The sequence below is a fragment of the Tupaia chinensis genome, unplaced genomic scaffold (assembly GCF_000334495.1).
Source record: "Tupaia chinensis unplaced genomic scaffold, TupChi_1.0 Scaffold145202_1, whole genome shotgun sequence".
In the NCBI taxonomy this organism is placed as follows: domain Eukaryota; kingdom Metazoa; phylum Chordata; class Mammalia; order Scandentia; family Tupaiidae; genus Tupaia; species Tupaia belangeri.
Window position 1 is genome coordinate 327150 of NW_006205062.1, and position 20916 is coordinate 348065.

At 39.4% G+C, this 20916-nt stretch overlaps 1 protein-coding gene across 1 annotated transcript in view; it reads left to right on the forward strand.

The window, feature by feature from the left end:
- LANCL3 (LanC like family member 3) overlaps positions 1-20916 on the forward strand; it is a gene marked incomplete at its 5' end in the record, with an annotated part of 106587 nt that overhangs the window by 84386 nt on the left and 1285 nt on the right. The window contains 3 exons of the mRNA XM_006167835.3: positions 6189-6312; positions 9918-10115; positions 19092-19299. Coding sequence (XP_006167897.1) covers positions 6189-6312; positions 9918-10115; positions 19092-19299 — 530 coding nt within the window. The remainder of the gene's footprint in view (positions 1-6188; positions 6313-9917; positions 10116-19091; positions 19300-20916) is intronic.

The following is a 20916-nucleotide window of genomic DNA, read 5'->3' on the forward strand; positions in this document are numbered from 1 at the left end:
TCTTTGAACAGCTTGTATCTCCATCCTGATTCTACATATCCTTCAAGTCTTTTGTCTTATGGTATCAACTTTAACTATTAAAAATACCCAGGCTTTTGGGCCATCCCTGTAACACAGCAGTTAAACACTACTCAGAGGAAGTCAGATCCTACATTGCTGATCAGGGTTTGAGTCCCAGCCCCAAAGGCTTGAAAAAACATACCACCCATGCCCAGGATCCTGATGGCATGGAGAATGAGAGGAAATAGGATTTCAACATGATCAGGGCCCATTGGGAGGTATTTTCTCTTTCTCTCTCTCTCTCCTTGTCACACACACACACACGCGCGTGCACACGCACACACACACACCCTCTGGTATAAGGAAAAGAAAAACACAAACTCTAACAATTTGAAGGCCCTTTTTCCTCAAAGAAAAAGCCCATGAGTATCAAAAGTTGTTTTGATGTTTATTGGTAGTCAAATGGCTTATTTCTTTCTCTGAGCAGAAGCCTGTGCTACCATGAAAAGACAAAAGATTGGGGTAAAATACATCACTTGGAAAAAAACACCTAAGTTAATATCAGATTCTTATTCTATTCCATATATGATATTAGAGTGACTCTCTGCATTCTCTGCAGGGGGCACTCAGAGCATTTTGGACTATTGGATGTTAATGTTGGTGATGACTGAGCCAAGTCTGAGGTGGGAATTCTAGGCTCTCCTGACAGTTGCTTCAGACTCCTTAACGATAGGCTCCCAGGTCAGCTTGAGAACTATAGTTTGACAATAGTAATTTATATTCATCGACTTGCCACCTCATGACACCTATTCTCTATATTGTAAAAATCTTTACACAGAAGTATTTGGGGTGGTTTATAACAAAAATGCAAGAACACAGTTAAACCATGCAACCAGTGATGAAGACTTAGGAAGAGAAACATTTATAGCAAAACCCCTAAGCTAAAGCAAGGTTACTGCACTAAACATAGGAATTAATTTTGCTTCTTGGCCCTCAAGACAAAGACAAAACTCTTGCTTCTCCCTATGTAAGAAAGGCAAAGCCTATCAATTTTTCAGGTGCATTATGAGAAGAGCTTATCACTTGGGCCTTTATATAGTGGTGTGAGAAAATCGTAATCAATATCTTCAATAGCAGTTTTGCAAGAACTTGTCTGTTTTTTTTTTTTTTCTGTTATCCTCTCCTTCATGTAGAAATCAAGGGCACGATAGATTCATAGTTGGAAAAAATATTTGTGGAAAGTTAGATTTATATCGTCCAGATCTACAGTATTGTTGGGACCCATCCTAATATTGGGTGATTTTTAAAATTTGTAATGTTTCTTAAGATAAGTCTATATGAAACTTCAATGTACATGCACACCACCTAGTGATGTTGTTAAAGTTCAGTTTCTCATTCAGTAGGGTCTTGGCTGATGTCTGGGAACCTGTATTTCAACTGGGCTTCTATGTGAGACCTGTGCTATTGGTCCACAGACCACCTTAGAGTAGCAGATACTGTTCAGATATCAGATGCCTCAAATAGGCTTTTAACATAAGTTTAAGGACACATAATTCAAGACTGAAGTCCCTATCCTGTACCTTAGACACAGGCATCTTTGCTATTTTGACTGAAAGGATCTAGCATAGTAGGTGGCAAAGCTGACATGTTTAGTCATGCCTATTTTAGCTAGGCTCTTTTTTAAAAAGAACTTAAACTTTTTTGAAATGACTAAAAGGAGGGGAAGAAGGATGGAGATGGGTATTGTATGGAAACTGGCAGGAAACCCTAAAAAGAGTAGCCCTAAACTGTTAGGAACTAAGGGAACTGGAAGAATAAGCTACCTTTCTCTGACTTTCCCTCTTGGTGTCGTTCCTCTCTCCTCCAGTCTCCTTTCGCTCTCACTATTGAGTAGATTGTTCTATCATTCTCCCTCATAGCTCCTGCTTACTTTTCACTTCACCTCAGCTTGCTCATAGGCCCATTAGGACCTCCTGTTCTACCTTCTGACCTGCCTTCTACATCAGCCATGATTACTGACAACTTCATTCTTTTTTGAGCACGCAGTTTGAATTGTTGAGAAGAGGGATTTGATTGGCATAGTGTATGCCTTGGGACACTGGCACACCTAGAATTTGACTGCCATTATCTGTGGATTCAATCAGTGCTGATGAGGGGAGGTAGAGGAGGTGTTTAATGCCTAGAAAAAGAAATGTAGCTAGCAAAGATTGTCACTTCACAGGGACTATGGGCGGGACACTACCTGAGTAAGCTATATGTGGTAAAGCAAGCATTCTGTGGTTTGGTCCATTTTATTTATTTCCTTCATGACGGTCATCTCTTTTCTGCATGGAGGTGGTTTAGCCATAGCACAGCCTTCAGGCAGGGCCAAGAATCAGCATGTGCTTTATTGCTGTGTCATCTTTTCATGCTCAGAGGACAGCCCAATAGGAATACTTTACAGGATCAGGGAAGGGAATCAGTGAAATTAGTGGAACCCTTTAAACCAAACTACCACTGGTTTGTTTTGTGCTTTTGGGATAGCTCAATTTATTTTAATTCAATGTAAATTTTTTTAAAAAGGATTTGAAGACCCTAAACCATGCAAAATACCAACACATGTAGGTCTTTGGTGCTATGAATATAGAAGAGGGTATTTGGGTCAGTTTTAGTAAAGGCCTAATGATTAGGGAGCCCCTCTCTACTATCCCCAGTCACTTTTATGTTCCCCCAAGAAATGTTGCCCCCTCATTCTCAGTACCTCAGAATATTTTAAAAAGCACAGACACAGAGGCTATCTTCCTAGAGGTAGTGGGCATACTCATACTCGTGCTTCTGGGGGCTAGCAGTAGGAAATGGAGGGATGTTTGAGCAAGCAGACGAATGATAGAACAAGACCAAACCCCTCTACACCAGAGTCTCATCTTCTTCCTTCTTCCTGTACTGCTTATTCAGGAGAGGAGAAAAAGGGACACACTCTTCCTTAAATGTTCCTCACACACAGACTTTTAATGAGCACTGTTTTCAGTTTTTATTTGCTGATCAATAAACTCAAGGGTAGGTCTTGTCTGTTTCCAGAGATAAAGAACTGCATGCATAACTGGTCTCTATCCAGCTGAACAAGCGCCGGTTTCTCTTTGTTTTTCACAGTGTTTCTGAAAGATAAGAGGAAACCACCCAGACATGATGCATGACCAGGGGAGTTTTCGAAATAATATTTTATAAATTCATTCCCTATTCCGAGCTGTGGAATAGGGATGGAAAGAAAGGGGGCACTACACATAGCATAAATTGACTTTTTTTCTGGGTTAAAAATAAGCAGGCGAACAGGCGCGTGCGCATACACACACACACACACACACACACACACACACACACACAAATGTATGAATAGATGTTCAACTGAAGAAAGAATAAGCCGTGTTTTAGTTATAGGCATGAAAGTCAAATAGGGCAAATTTTAGTCATTCAAATGAGTACATCCTTGAAAATTTAGCAACCATTACCAACCACAAAAACTGCCTGTGCCGTATGGATTCCAACCAATATTTAGAAGATCTAAATACGAAGTCAAAAAGCAAGACGTTTTCCCAGAAAAATATGAAATGGAATCAGATATAGTCAGATTAAGTGCATGCCCTTCAAGGCTCTCAGCAGGTTTCTGAGAGAGCCAGGAGAGAGGGGTTCACTTAAGACTAATGATGCATGGTTTTAAGTACAATAAGACTAAATGGGAGATTCATTCATACCAATAAAGGCACAGAAAATAAATGTTTTCAATAGCTAGTGAAAGTTTTACTAGCAATTTGAATGGGTACAGACTAAAAAATTATTTAGGAGCAATTTGCTCTCGAGCAAAGAAGGACCTGAAGCTGAGCCCTGACATGACAGTGGGAATGTACTGCTTTACTGTCCATGTTAGATACTCTACATTATTTCTTCTTTCCATCTCTAGGTTCATAGACTTTAATTGCTGTATTACAGACTTTTGTCTATATCTCATCTCTAGCACTGGATAGTAAGTTCCCTGTAGGGCAAAGCTCTGTGTTTCCTGTTTCCTAGAATTTTCCCACCATTCCTAGTATAGGCTCATACTGGAATAGGAACACACACACACCAAGTTAATTGGCAGAATTAATGCATGGCTTCCTCTCTAAATAATTATTTTTCCAAATTAAATGCTAAATGTGAGGAAACAAAAATCTGGATTATATTTTAATTCTAGATTTGAGGAAACAAAAATCTGGATTATATTTTCCCCTTCTAATGTTGGGTAAATCAGAGGAGCAAGTTATGACTTAAATTATTAGAACTTTATTTCAAAAGAAATTGGCAAGTTTAATGTCAGATATCAGGTAGGAAAATTAGATCTGTAGAGTCTTAGGAGAGAAACCAAAATCCAACAAACTTTTTCTTGATTCCAGATTCAATCATGCTGAACATTAGGTGACCCTATTTATTTATTTATTTTATTTCTTAATCTGACTGTATTCTTCCTGTGCAGGCTCATTTTCTGTGAAGATTGGCTTCATGAAAGCAGAAGTCTTGTCTATCTTGCTCATTGTCCTATCTCCAGTTTCTAGAACAAGCTTGCATAGATTTAGTAGAGGCTTAATAAGTAATTGTGGAAGGAAGAGAGAGAATAATTGAAAGAAAGAAGGGATAGAGGGAGGGGTCTGTTGGTTTTGCCAGTTAGCTTGGTATTTATTTACTGATTTGTCAGCTTTGTCAGCTACCAAGGTCTTCCTTGGTTTCTGTGTTAGCACTAAACATACCAAAACGATGAGATGTCATAGTTTGTTCACAAAAAACTGATAGTCTTGGGACCAGCAGTTGGCATAATGGCTATGTCGCTGGACTCCCATGTAGTGTTGACCACAGTTCTAGTCCTGGACCCGGTGGCTTAAACTCACATTGGGCACTTGTGTGTGCATGCTCAAGATTTTAAGAAGAGAATGGAGGAGAAGGAATTGTGGCATGGCCATCCCCCCAGGGGTGATTTCTCGCTTTCTGTCTCTCTGTCTCTTTCTGTCTTTCTGGTGAGTGCACGGTGCCCTATAGCAAGAACCTCTTCCCCCCAAACAAAAACAAAAACAAAAACAAAAACAAAAACCCCTGAAAGTCTTGTTAGAAAGGGAGACCTAACACAGCAGGGGTAAGTGCCACACTAGAGCAAGAGTCATGATACAGTGAGGGTGCCTGCAGGGGCATCTGATCTGCCTTGAAAAACGATGGGACACAGAGCACATGGCAAACCTGAGCAGAATCTTTTTTTTTTAAAGAGTTTTTTGTTTTGTTTTGTTTTGTTTTGTTTTTGCTATAAGGCGCATGTGCTCATCAGACAGAGAGAGACAGAGAAATAGAAAGCGAGAAATCACCCCCCAGGGGAAATGGCCTTGCTGCAATCCCTTCTCCTCCATTGTCCTCTCGGGATCTTGGGCACGCATGCACACGTGCCCAGCGTGAGTTTTAAGCCACCAGGTCCGGGACGCGAACCACAGTTGACTACATGGGAGTCCAGCAACATAGCCATTACACTAACTGCTGGTCCCTCTGAGCAGAATCTTAATAAACTCAATAATGCTTTGGTCTTGAGAACATTTTATAGTCCTAAAACTGATTGGGCTAGATCGAATAAAATAAATGGAAGACTGCAAGTCATTGCATTTTAGCTATTCTCTATTCAGAATTATTTTGTTGTTAGAAGTTATTTTGTCTAGGCATTTTGGGACTTTGATTTCATTCAGGAAATATGGAAAGCTATGGTCTACATCATGCAGCAGTATGTCCTAGAATCACAGCTTTATAAGCACAATCTAAATGACAAATTGAAGACCTGCACTAGAAGTAACACTTTGTTAAGCATGATTGCTTAGGATCACTATTTGTTCTTTTCTGAGCAAAGTCTTGTTCCTGTGACAAGGATTAATGATATAACAGCCATAAGGTGGTCTTTGCATTTTTTTTAACAACCTATAACAGTAAAGGTGCATGTTTTCCATGAAAACAACGATTTTTCCGAAGAGAGTAGATAAACGACAACAAGGGAGAATTGGTGGTAAAAATATATTAAATTGTGGTTGACTAAAATTATTTACATTTAGGGGAGGATTCTGGGGATATGCCGATGAACTTATTAAGTAAGAAAATCCAGTGTCTGGGGGAAAATTATCCTGATTTGACTTCTGGTTCTTGATTTCCTTATTCAGGTGCTGACCCCAGCACAGATCAAATCAATTTGCCAGGCAATTCTGGACTCTGGGAAGCAGTATGCCATAAAAAAGAGGAAGCCATTCCCTCTGATGTATTCTTACTATGGAACTGAATACTTGGGTGAGTGAAGGTGTTTGGGCATGGGCATGTAGGCTAGATGGGTCTAATGTTAACATTAAATAAAGACCTGAAGATTTTTTTTTTTTTGCCACAGGTCATTACTATTTATTTAACAAAAATACTTTAAAATGTTCAGAAACAAATATTGGTAGATGTTACAAATCACAATTTAATATTTTTCAAAGTCTACCTGACAGAAATGTAGCTATTTAAATAATTCCTTTCACTAAAGACTAAAGTTTTTTTATTCTAGACTGTAAATTCATTGGTTTCATTTTACTAAAAGATTATGAATGCTTTTCACATTCACAGATTGCAAATAGTGTCTCTGTATAGGGAAACCGGGATTCAGTCACTAGCATTTTAAAGTTTTTAATGGTAGTGGATTAATCACAGACGGCTGAATCACAATAGCTAATTCCAAGCTCTGAGCCACACAATGAGTAAATTAGTATTCCCCTTTTGGTTGTTGTTTTTTTTTTTTTTTTTTTTTTTTTGGACCCCCCCCCCCCCCGTTTTTTTTTTTCAGTGACTCCCATCACTCCTGAGCAAGATTTGCAAGGCTCTTTGCAGACCACCAGCCTCTTTCTCCAGACTCTGGCCTTATCTCTCCTCTCCAGATTCTTTCCAGCATAGTCCCCACGAGCAAAGTGTTCGCTGATCTGTATATTTCTGTGCACGTTCCTTTCCCCATAATGTCCCACTTCCCTCAACCCCTTCATCTACCTATACACAGACCTCAAGACTCTGCTCAAAATTAATCAGCTATCCTGACTGAGTGCTTTTGAAAAAAGAGTTGTTGAACCCTTTTCTGAAGAAACATTCACATGTTTCAGGTTTTCCCCTAAAACGAAAATGGACAACATCATGTCATCCTGCCCACACCTTTGGAGCTCTTATCACATCAAACTGTTAGTAATGGCTTAACTATCCAACCTCCTTGGTAGACTTTGTACACCTTTAGGATGGATACTTTCATTTATCTTACTCTACCTTTACCACAGAGCCTGCACATAATCAAAGTACCCAGATGAATGAATGAATAGCTAGGGAGCAATTGCAATTAGAATTTTCTCAAGGTACCTTTAAGTTCCCCTGTAAGTTTCTCTAGAATCAGACCCTGAGACAAGGATTTGTGTGTAAAGGGTTTATTTTAAGACGATCCTAGGAAGTATTGCTGGAGAAGTTAGAGAATGAGGCAGGGAAGGTAAAGAAGCTAACTGAGTATATGATAATAAGCAACTGTGGACACTGAGGCTCAGTTCCACTAGAGACTCTTAGAGACTGAATAGAAATGCCTCAGAATTGACTCATCCAAGGGATGAGGAACCTGGGATAGTTATCTACCATCTCCCTTGCTCTATTGGTCAGCAGCTCCTAGAGGTGTTGATTTCCTAGAACTTCAGCCCTGTCTCTGTGAGCTGGGCACATTCCTATGACCAGAGAAAGCCCTACTCAGAAACGATAGGTGCTTGAGGTAGGAAACTGGGAGTATAGATGCACCTGTATGGTGAGTGTGGATGAGGTAGGTAATGGGCTAGATACTGATCTTTTCTACTATGGTCCCTTAATAGAGCTATTTCTTTTATTTTTCAGAATTTTTTTAGACAAATTACCAGTCTTGCCATTTATATGAATAGCACAGACTAAATTTTGTATCGAACACATAAACATTTTCCTGAAAAGCAAGCTCTTTTTCTAATAATTTCTCTCAGTGAAAAAAGATACATTTAAACTTCATGACCAAATTTTAAGAGCAGTATAACTTTTGACTGGGTACATCTGTAAGGCCATTCTGGGAGTCAAGTCTTCTGAGTATGGCAAATAAAATGTGTCTGAATTCAAAAAGAAAGGTTTAAAATTATGGAGTTGACTTTAAAGAACAAGCCCTCAGTATGTGTTGACCCCAGTATCACTCACTAATCAGGATTCTACCATTTGGAAATGAGTGAAAACTCCAGCAGAGACTAGACTGACTTTTCCCTTTGTTAAGCAAACTCCTTTTCCTCATGAAGGCTCAGGCCTTTTCATGAGGAAAAGTTTCAGTACCTTCTGCTAAAACTCATAGAAGTTCTTCAAGACTTTGCTCGGGTGAAACTTTGCACAGAACTTTCAGTGCCATCTCCACCCCTGAGGCAAAGTTGAGTTCTCTTTTACCTTCTTGTATTAGTCATAGTTCTCCAGAGAAACCATCTGTATACATGAACATGATTTATAATAAGGAATTACCTCACATGATTATGGAGACTGAGGAAGCCAGACTCACAAAAGCCAGTGGTGTGAATTTCAGTTCAAGTCCAAAGGCAGGAGAAAACAATCAGGCAGAGAGAAATCATTCTTTTTTTTTTATTCAGCCTTTTTTGTTCTTTTCAGGTCTTCAGTGGATTAAATGAGGCCCACCCACATTGGAGAGGGTCATCTGCTTACTTAGTCTACAGATTCAAATGTTATTTTCATACAGAAACACTCTCACAGGGACCAGCAGTTAGCGTAATGGCTGTGTCGCTGGACTCCCATGTAGTCGACCGTGGTTCGAGTTCCGAACCCAGTGACTTGAACTCACGCTGGGTGCATGTGCATGCGTGCCCAAGATCCTGAGAGGAGAATGGAGGAGAAGGGATTGTGGTGTGGCCATCCCCTCTGGGAGGTGATTTCTCCCTTTCTGTCTCTCTGTCTCTCTCTGTCTTTCTGGCAAGCGCATGTGCCCAATAACAAAAACCTCTCCCCCCAAAAAGAAAACATCAGAAACACTCTCACAGACATACCCAGAGATAATTAACCAAATATCTGGGCACCCCATTCCCCATTAAAGCTATCGTATCTCTCATAGATCTCTTATCATCTCATATTCAAAATATTTGTTTATAAATCTGACTGTCTCACCAGACTGGACAGGGGAGCCTTCAAGGATATAGACCAGATATGAACCCTGTGTTTCCAGGATTAAGCAGTAGCCAATATGCATGTGCTAGATATGAACGATTAAGTAAATTAATACCAACTAACACCAATTACTAGTGTTTAACATTACAGAAGACATTTAATCTGTTTTGTTCACTGATAGAGCCTCAGCACCTGGAATAGTATCTGGTACATAGTAGATACGTAATACTTGTGTGTTGAATGAATGAATTAACGAACATTTAAGATATCTAGACCAAATTACTTTCAAGTACTTTAGCAGCGTTTTCATGAAATCTATTGATAATGTTCATTTAAAAGTTTTCTAAAATACTCTTTTTAAGTGGAGATTAGTCAACAAAGTTTTTTTTTTTGAAAGGACTAGAAAGTAAATATTTTATGCTTTGTGGGCCATACTGCCTTTCTTACAAATACAACTCAGCCATTGTTGTAGGAAAGCAGTCATAGACAATACAGAAACTAATGGGAGTGGCTATGTTTCAATAAAACTTTACCCACAAAAATAGGCAGTGGGCCAGAATTGGCCTGATGACTATAATTTGTTCTTAGGCAACTCAATTATTATATTACTGCATGTGCTTTTAAGTAATATTGCTATTTTTATGCCATGATTATCCTTTTATTAAATCAAACTGGCTCTCCTCCAATCATGTGAATTAAATATACTTTGTTTGTTGATATAGGAGCAGCTCATGGTCTGTCGTCCATCCTTCAGATGCTTCTTTCTTACCATGAGCACCTCAAGCCCTCAGATCGGGAGCTGGTGTGGCAGAGTGTGGACTTCCTCATGGAACAGGAACAGAACTGCAACTGGCCACCTGAGCTTGGCGAGACCATCGAGAGAGAAAATGAGCTGGTCCATTGGTGTCATGGTGCTCCAGGTCTCACAAACTCTGTTACCTGAAAACATTACCTTTTATCTAGCTTAGTCAAAGGGAGGTTCCTTTTCCAAAAAGTCAAGGTATTTCTCACCTGTCATTAATGTGTGAGATAAAAGAGTCAGGAAGGCATTTTTCAAAACCAAAAATTTTCATCTGTACAGGCAAATGATCCTGAACATGGGCCTATAATTCCAGGGATTCATGAATGCCAAGGCAGGATAATCTCATGCTTGAAGCTGGCCTGAGTGATACAGTGAAACTCTGAAAAGGGTCTGGATATGGTAGCATATGCCTATAGGCCCAGCTGGGAGGTTGAGGAGGGAAGATCATGACATAGTAAGAACTTATGTAATATATATAACATATAATATATATTATCTATAATATATATGTGATTTATAGCTTCGTATATAAATTTAAACTAGCACTATCCAACAAAAATATTTGAGCCAAATACATAATTTAATGTTTCAGTACCCCTGTTAAAATGAAACAGGTAGAGCCAGCCAGTGGCATGGGGATTCAGGCAGGAATTCAGGCAGCTGGTACCCACATGGCCAACCTTGCAGTTCGAGCCCCAGACCCAATGGCTTGAAAAACATGTTGGATGCATTTGCATGCATGCCCAAAATAGTCAGAGGAAAATGGAGAAGAAGGGATTGCAGTATGGCCATCTCCCCTGGATGTGGGGTGGAGATAGCATACTTTTTCACTTTCTCTTTATTTGTTTCTTTCTGGCAAGTACATATGCCCTACAACATCAACAACAACAACAAAAAAAACAAAGTTAATTTTATTTCATTTTTTTTTAATTCACAGAGGACACATGCACTTTCCAAAAAGAAACCAAATTAGAGAGGGGAAAGAGGAAAAGCACTCCCCAGTGGGGCATGGTCATGCTGCAATTCCTTCTCCTCCATTTCTCCACCCTGTCTAGATTTGGGGCATGCTCGCACCTGTGCCTTGAATGTTTTTCAAACGACCGGGGCTGGAACTCAAACCATGGTCAACCATGTGGGAATCTGCCCTCTTTAACCACTAGGCTATGAGACTAGCCCAAAGTTAATTTTAATATCTTATATAACCAGTATACCCAAAATATCATTTCTACATTCAATAAATTTAAAAATTGAGATAGTTCATTTTTTTCTTTAATATTGAGTCTTTGAAATTAGGTGTATATTTTATGCTTACTTCATATGTCAACACAGGCTAGCTACATTTCAAGTGCTCAATAGTGACACTAGAGAGTGCAGGTCTAGAGCCTGGAATTTGAAAATGCGGCCCCTGGATTAGTAGCATGGGCATCTGAGAGCTTATTAGAAATCCAGAATCTCAGGACCCATCCCAGACCCACTGAATCAGGTTCTGCCTTATAACAGAAGCTGATAAAGGAAGATAAGGCAATTTATATGCACCTTAAAGTTTTTATTCATTTTTTTATACTGTGTGTGTGTGTGTGTGTGTGTGTGTGTGCATGTGTGTGTGTAAGAGAGAAAGAGAAAGCATCCTCAACAGGGTCTTATCACATCTTTTCCCAAACCATCAGCTTGTCAGGATCCTAGGCACCTACATTCCCAGCATGTTTACAGGCCAACTCATGGATCATAAACCTGTGGTCACCATATGGCTTCCAGCACTGCTGTCCAGCATTCTATAGACTGCACCACCAGGCTGAGCCCAGCTTAAAGTTTGAGAATCACTATTCTATAATTCTTCTTCATGTGACAATTCCCATTAGTACTTAATAAAAAGTCCAGAGAAATGAGAAGCTATCCCCCCTATACTCTCTGGAATTGAGCCTAGAAATTAATCAGACTCTATCCATCTCCCCCATCCCCATTTAAAAATACCATTACACTGCTAATTAGACCTTCAGTCATTAAATTCAAATAAATCAATTAATCTTGGTTAATTGGCCAGGGGAGAGATTCAAAATACCAAAATAACACAAAATTTGGGATTATGAATAGATTTAATTTCCTGCTGCAATCCCATGAGCACAGCTTTAAAATACATTTGATTTCTCCTTTCTTTGTTACCTGATTTTTATTACCTCCTTTCCCCCCTTAATTAATGTTCTTTAATCCAACTGTAAAAATTTCATTTTTTCCTTGGTACAGTTTGAGCTGATGAATAAATCACAGTCTATTGGCCATCTTTTTTATGCCTAATGCATTTGCCTATGTACATACGTCAAAATGTATGCTTTTTCCAGTACCAGGACATTGTACATTATGTGCAGGTTAACTCCTGCCAGTTATAATTTGAGCTCATTTATTCTTGTTTTGACTTCCTGGGGAAAAACACACATGCACATTATTTACTATCTGGAACTGCTATTTCTTCTTGTTATGTTCAGTTCTTCCATTTCCCATTGATGATGGTCTCTGGATATCCTCCAAGCATCCCAGGATCCTTGGATTTTGGAGATGTCCCAAATTAAATACAGAATATTTTAAAAGGACTCAGTGTGCTAATAAAAGCCCTGAAATAAATGGGAAGATAATCTACTAAAATGAGCGATTAGATTAGGGCAGTTACTTGATGTGGGTGTTTTGAAGGACAGTTATTTTCATCCTTCCTGTGCACCACACACCATCTGTCTTTGTAAATCATGTACTGTAACAATGCAGCATAAAATTCGTCACTTTGGAGACCTCATTTATCCTCCTTTTTCATTTATGTTCAATGTCTCAAGAGGATTGAACATAAGTCAGTCCCAAATCAAAATTATTCTATTCATATATTCACTGGACTACCAAAAATAAACCAATTCGCAAATAATAAAAAGTAAAATGGAGTCTATTATTTCTGCCAAGCCTCACTCCCACCTCAAGGATTTTGGTCTTTCTTTTAAGAGATGCTCTAAAACAGCATCAAGAGTGATTATAATTCTGATAAGTACAGGTCACTGATCATCAAGATCTCACCGAAGTTGGCAGTAGTAAGCTCTGAAAACTCTAAAAAAGGAAATGACCTAAAAAAATTTTTTTTTCATTTGTTTAAGGAAACTATTTTTTGAGAGTGGATTTATGAACACTCAGATGGTTTGGGGCAGCAGACGAATTCTGTGATTAAAAACCTGCCAGAGATAATCTACAATGTGGAACTTCATTAATGATACCTTATCTTTCAAAAAATATAATTGTTTCCTATTGACTTTCCTTCATCCTACCTCTACAGATGACAGCCCTGGTTATCATTTATGCAGTGTAGAAATAGTTCTTGACTCTAAATTAATAACTGTAGGTTCTAATTGTAGCTCCAACACTAACCAGCTAAGTGACCTTGAGAAAAGATCACTGTTTCTCTCGTGCTTTTGTCTCTTCGTCTGTGAAAAGAGCACGCAGAGATGAAGTAGTGGAACTCATTCTTTTTACCGTGGCAGACCCCTTCTGTACTGTGAACCCTTACTATTCCCGAGTGGTATCCTGAAAACTTTGCAAATACCCATAGTTTTAATATCTAGTGTGTCATGTAGCCTTTTCTCACTAAATGCAATAAAGTATTACAGAAAGATTGATGTGTCCCCTTTATAGCCTTGATACTCTGAAATATAATACTCCAGTTATTTGCAAAATCATTAAACGTTGTGGCTGAAACAAACTGGGCTGCATCAGATTACATCATTACTGTGGTAACACTGACAGTGCATTTCCTTTACTTGGCTCAAAACACAGGTGTGGGTATTTTTTTTTTTCCTCTGAATTAATTTCATGAAGTTTTGGGGGTAGATGACTTTGAATGAAGAACAACACAACTTTGGCAGTGTGGGTGCCATTGGTCAATAAGGTCGTAGTGCACACTATGCACTCAGTGAAATTACACATTTCCAAATGGACCCAGGTGGTCATTCTACAGTGTGTTGAAACTGTATGTGCCAGGGCTGGCAGGTGGCGTGGTGATTAAGGGCACTGGACTCCTACTTGGCCATCTGCGGTTCTGGTCCCTGACCTTGCTGCTTGCTTTCTCACTTTCTTTCTCTCTCTCTCTCCCCATCTCTGGTCGAACGAACGAAAGAAAGAAAGAAAGAAAGGAAGGAAGGAAGGAAGGAAGGAAGGAAGAAAGAAAGAAGAAAGAAAATTAAGAATATATATATATTTTTTTTTTTTTAGAGAGAGAGGTTTTGGCTATAGGGCATGTGCGCTTGCCAGAAAGAAAGAGACAGAAAGTGAGAAATAACCACCACCACCACCACCACCCCCCCCAGAGGGGATGGTCACGCCGCAATCCTTTCTCCTCCATTCTCCTCTCAGGATCTCGGCATGCACGCACACGTGCCTGGCATGAGTTTAAGCCACCAGGTCCAGGACTCAAACCGTGGTCGACTACATGAGAGTCCAGAGACATAGCCATTACGCCATCTGCTGGTCCCAAAGAATAATTCTTTAAAAACAAAAGAGAGAAGAAGCTACATGTGCCAAGTTGGCTATCACAGGGTTCTGCTAGATCCCTTATTTTCAAAGGTTTCATCTCTCAAACCATATTTATTAAATAGCAATGAATTTGAGTCCTCATTTGTGTTTGGCAAAGATGTAATCATTGCTGACTCAAATTTCTTATCAATACATGGTAATTTATGTTCCTATGATGAAATTATATCGTTCCCACCAAGGGCAAAGAAATCCAACATTCTTTCCTTTTAGATTAAGCAGCCATATTGTGGAAGCCATTAGGTCAGATTAGGAGCCAACAGGTTTTGAAATTTTCAAGGTCTCTTCCATGCATCATTCTGTGATCTAAGCTCCAAGAAGAGGCCCTCTCACTCTGGCAAGAACTGCAGGATCAATACCTCTTAAGCTGTGTGGGGCTAATGGCCTGGTATAGCAATTAGATCATCTCAGCTTGTCTTCCTTCTACATCTCTCATCTCCACCCCAGTGTCAGCCTATGCTGGGCTGAGAAATGAGGCATTATAGAATCAACAGATATTTATGGAGCCCTTGTCATGTGTCAAACACCATAGAATAGACTAGAGGAACAAAAATTAATAAGATGGAGTTCCCTCCCTTGAGTAGTTTGCACTGTACTGGGTGGGTAGACATAGAAACAGACCATATTAATCTGATCTGTGTAAGGGCCAAGGTTTGTATAAGTAGTGATGGGAGCTCAGAGGAGGGATTCCTGGTGCTGCCTCCAAGTTCAGGGAAGGCTTCCTGGAGGAGGTGGTACTTAAGGTAAGTCAGGGCAAGAAAAGTGGAAAGATTATTCTAAGCACAATATGGTCAGTCAAATAGCATGAGAGAGGACCTTCTGCATGCCATTCCATCCTTTGGCTGGAACACCTTCAACACACTCTTTGCTGGATATCTAGAAGCAGAGCCTACTCTCAAGAGGAACCTAGAAGCGGGCAGGGAAACATGCTAGGGCAAGGAATAAAAGTCAAAGAGAAGAGGCATGTCTGACCTGGAGACTAGCTTCACCCTGATTCAGAGGGGAAGCCAAGGGACATAGACCATACCAAAAAGCTGGTTCTATCTTGAGGCAAAGGAACTGACCTCTTTTACCCTGTGTCAGTGAGTCATTGGTCAAAATCTGTTGGGAAATGAGTGCTAATGGCAAATCTCACAAGAAGTGGGCAGGTCTGGGGCCCGGGAAGTGGCGTGGTGGTTGGAGGCACTGGACTCTCACATGGTTGACCATGGTTTGAGTCCTGGACCTAGAAGCTTGCTTTCTCACTCCACCGCCCCCACCCCCACCCCGGTACCTTTCTGGTCAAATTAAAGTAAATAATGTTAAATAAAATAATTATTTAAAAAAGAAAAAACGAAGTGGGCAGATCTAAGGTTTGTTATTAGCCATCGCTCATAGGAAGTGGAACAATGCTGGTAAGGTAAAGGGGATCTAGGTAGAACACCAGCAGTATCTGGTATCCTGGCTAATGCAGGTGTATATGTAATTTTTCTTACTGAAAATCATCCTTTAGTTAGTGGAAGGTATTTTGTTCCTAAAACTGAAGGAGGACAATGCTATAGGTAAGGTAAGCATTGTCAGGCTAATTCATCCTTCACCAACACTAAGAGGTTAGAGAGGGTCAGTTCCTGTTTAGGTCTTTCCTACCACCAAACATAGGTTAGAGGCCTTCCTGTATGATCTCAGGTCATCTCTGTTTCTCTGTAGATAATCTAATTAAAAACTTCAGTTACGCTGGAAAAGCCACAAAGGTAGGAATTTCTTAAAACCCTACCACCAATGGGGCCAGCAGGTGGTATGGACGTTAAGGCACTGGACTCCCACATGGTTGACCATGGTTCAAGTCCCAGATATGGCAGTTTGCTTTCTCCCTTTCCCTTTTTCTCTCTCTCCGGTCAAATTAATAATAATAAAATAATAATAATTAAAACTAAATACATAATTTTTAAAAACGAAAACTTTACTACCAACTACTGTGCCAGGCATATAGCAGAAGCTCAGTTAATATCAAAACAGCCACCTCGTCCTCTGAAATGTCTCTTTAATTAGCTTCGTTTTTATCTTTCTGCCAACATAATCCGTTCAGAGCTATGCTGTTACCCTTCTTTAGGTCTCTCCTAACAACACTGTGGGACACTTTTTTTTTTCTGTAATAGCGACATTATCATACAAAAATTAAAACCAAGCAGTCTACAATAAAAACACTTCCACTGATTTCATAGTACCCATACAATGTGGTCCGAGCTGCCTAACTGGACTCGTAAAACCATCTGTAATCTGAACCCAATATACTCTTCTACACCATGGGTGCATTAGCTAAAACACAGCCCCACTGGCCTTCAGGTGGCTTGTCCTTCTGACTCTGAATTTTTGTAGTGCCGACCTTGGTGCCTAAAATGCCCTCCCTTCCTCATCTGGAGCCTGGAGTTTCTCCTGCATCCTACAAAGTCCTGAAAAAAATCCTACTTTCATTTAAGGCCTCACCTAACTGTCTCCCTCAGAGAACTCCCACCTTTCTGATTCCCTTAGTGTTATTAATAGTACCATTTATTTATATCCCAGCAGCATTATGAACCACATGACTTATTATGCATCAGTTACATGTACATATTTTTTATCTCCCTTTTAAGACAGTGTCTTCCTGAAGAGCAGGAGTTATGTTTGGTATAACTTTTATATCACCTAGGCCAGGACTGGCTACACAATTTGGGGGGCCACTGAAAAGTGAAAATTCAACTTCTTTTTAGAAAATGTATTCAGAAATTTAATATGACAACAGCAGAGCAATAAAGCCAGCATGGAAATCTTTACAGGGATGTGAGCTATGGACCTACAGAGGTGGCATCCCCATAATGTTGACCTTGCCTAGGGCTATGCATATGGTAATAATGTATGAGCACTTTGAAATAAAATGGATGTGTAATTAAATAGGTTCAACTATTTTTTTTTTTGGAGAGATTTTTGCTATAGGGCGTGTGCGCTCGCCAGACAGACAGAGAGAGACATAGAGACAGAAAGCAAGAAATCACCCCCCAGGGGTAGGGTCACGCCACAATTCCTTCTCCTCCATTCTCCTCTCGGGATCTTGGGCACGCACGCACATGCGCCCGGCGTGAGTTTTAAGCCACCGGGTCTGGGACGCGAACCACGGTCGACTATGTGGGAGTCCAGCGACATAGCTATTACGCTAACTGCTGGTTCCCTACTATTTTTAAATCATTCTTTAGCTAGTGGAAGATAGTTTGTTCCTAAAACTAAAGGAGGACTATCTTATAAGTAATGTAACCATTATCAGTGGTTGGTTGGAAAGTATTGTCTGAGCCAATAGCCCATTGCTAAGTGTTAATCACTGGGAACGTTAAGGGATAAATTTTAAAAGAGAATGAAATTATGACTCTCATACAAGTATAAAATGAACCTGTTACTATTTTATTTTGCTCATTAGTGACAGAACCAAAAAGATGTCACAACTAGTTCAAAGGACAGTCCAAAGAGCAGACATACTTATAGGTCATTAAGAATGCTGAAATGAATTTGCTTAACAGATGCAAAACTGGCTTCTTCCAGTGTCTGAGGGAAGTCAATTCAGACAGATGTGAATTTCTAGGAAGAGGAATTATTTACATTAGTATCAGTTTACTATAAGATAGTTTCTATTTCTGCAGAGTTGTAAAATGGCCTAGTCAAAGCAATGAAGGGCAGAGATAACCCTGATGGATGAGCTAGTCAAGATAGCTACTACATTTCAGTCTTCTCCACTTTTTATAAAGAAGAAAGGTAGTCTATGCAGGAAAGAGAATGATCTTGTGCTACAAACCTCCTCTCAGATATGAGCATCCTGAACTTGGAACTTGGGGGAAATTATTTCTATTAATAGCTGTTGCCTCTCTTGTTTCTGTTCCTGCCTTTGTAATGGATACTACCTTTGTTGAATTTTGAAGGAACATTTCTGTCTTTGAAACAATCAAGTTGAGAAAGACTCACTTCACAGCTGGAGTTGAAGTCTTGGCAAGGTTGTTTGAGGGCATTGTTGTTCTTGGAAAGACTCCAGTTTTGCTCTTAATAAAAGGTGGATAGTTATAAATACTTAAACATTATAACTTCTGAACCTCTGTGGAGGAATAGGTAAGCCATGTAAACATTTACCCATTCCAAATAGCTAGATATGCATAATGCTTACCCAAGAACACATCATTAAATATTAACTCACTTGTAAATTAAATTGTAGATTGTATCAATCTACGTACTTCAATTAAAATGTTGTTCTTTCTCCAGGGGCCAACCCCATGTTACAATGAAAACAATTTAAACTAAGTCCCATGGAGAAGACAAGACTCCTTTGTAGAATCTTCTATAGCCTTGCTATTCAGAGTATGGTTCCCCAGAAGGGCCCTTGTTAGAAATGCTTATCTCAGGCCCAACTCCAGACCTACCATAGAGGTATTAGAATCTGTGTTTTACCAATACTCAGGTGATTCTTGAGCTTTTTACAGTTTCAGAAGTTCTATTCTCTAGTATTAACTCCTGAAAGTCACCTCCAATGTCTTTGATGTTTTCACAGGAATTGCCTATCTGTTTGCCAAAGCTTATCTGGTTTCCAAGAAACCACAGTACCTGGACACATGTATCCGGTGCGGGGAACTCACATGGCAGAAGGGCCTGCTAAAAAAGGGGCCAGGAATTTGCCATGGGGTGGCCGGCAGTGCCTATGTCTTCCTGCTGCTGTATCGACTCACAGGAAATTCGAAATACATCTACCGAGCCCAAAGGTCAGCTATTCACATATCCTTTTTAAAAATGATTTTCATCTAATTAATTTTCTGAATAGGTAATACAGTCACATGTTTTCAAAAGTGTTAAAAGGAATACAGCAACTGTGCCATCTAGCCATGTGGCTGATTTCCCAGGAGACAATCAGCATTGCCAGTTTTTTTGGTTATCATCCCCAAGATATTCTGTGTGTATATACGCAAAGAAATGTACATATAAAACTTTGTCCTTGTTTTTTATATACAAGTGATAGCACCTTGCTGTCTTAGTGATCACCTGAAATCGGTACATGAAGAGCTTCTTCAATCACTTTTATTGTTGCAATATATTACATTGTGTGACTAAATTTTTTTTTCAGTTTTTGCTATAGGGCATGTGTGCTTGACAGAGAGAGAGAAAGGGAGTGAGAAAGAATCCCCCCAGGGGTTTGGCCAAACCACAATTCCTTCTTCTCTATACTCTTCTTAGGATTTTGGGCACACATGTACGTGCATCCAGTGTGAGTTTAAAGCCAGCAGGTCTGGGACTTGAATTTGAGTTTGAACTGCAGTTGACTACGTGGGAGTCCAGTGACATAACCATTATGCCATTTGCTGGTCCCTGTTTCTTATGTGTTTTACTTCTTTGTTTTCCCCCCTTGATTTCCTCCCTCTCACCCTCTGCCATTTCCCTTAACTCTTAAGATGTATGGTCAATCTTGTTTAAAATTTAAAATTTCACTTAGAAATTGTTGCATATTGGGGCCGGCAGGTGGCGTGATAGTTAAGAATGTTGGACTCCCACATGGCCCACCTTGATTCCAGTCTCAGACCTGACGGCTTTCTTTCTTTCTCTCTCTCCCTCCCTATCTGGTCAAATTTAAATAAATAAATAAATAAATACAGATAAATGAAATAATTCTAAAAAAAGAAATTGTTGCATTTTCAGGAAAACAGTTGGTAGAAAAATTGTATCAAACAGAATTATAGTCTGTTTCCAGCTGATTTATTTTAAACTGCCACAAATAATTCCAAGAGCTCTAAAAAGATCAAATAAGTAATTTCTCTTCATAGGACCCCCTATGCGATAGCAATAATGTAAATTTATGGCAGTATCAGCTCTCCAGACTTGCCCAGCTCTGACCTCCAGTCTCTGAGTTGCTGATTTTTATTGTTGTTGATGGGAATGAGTGCAGCAAGTCAAAAGTAAAATGATGATATAGGTGGCAACTTTTCGAAAGCTGTAAATTACTATAAAATGTTAGTCATTATAAATAATCTGAATAGGATTTGTAAGAAATATTAGTAAAAGAAAAAAGGTCTTTGGGAGGAGAACATAGAGGCCAGTGATTTAAACATAATCTGCTTTGTAGCTGAGTTTGCTATTTGGTGTCATCATTATAAAAGGTTACTTGCCTTTCCCATTTATTTTATTTCTTTGTTTGTCCAAAGCACAGATTGAGTAAAATCTTGCCCATTTATTTTTATAGTTTCTGCTCTCTGTCACATATAAATGAAATCTAGCCCAGAAATACATGCCTACAGAAACACAGCACATTTCGTTTTTTAAATGAACAGTCATGTATCAGTTTTCTCCTATTCAACATTTTTTTCCTTCTTTTTTTTTTTTTTTTTTTT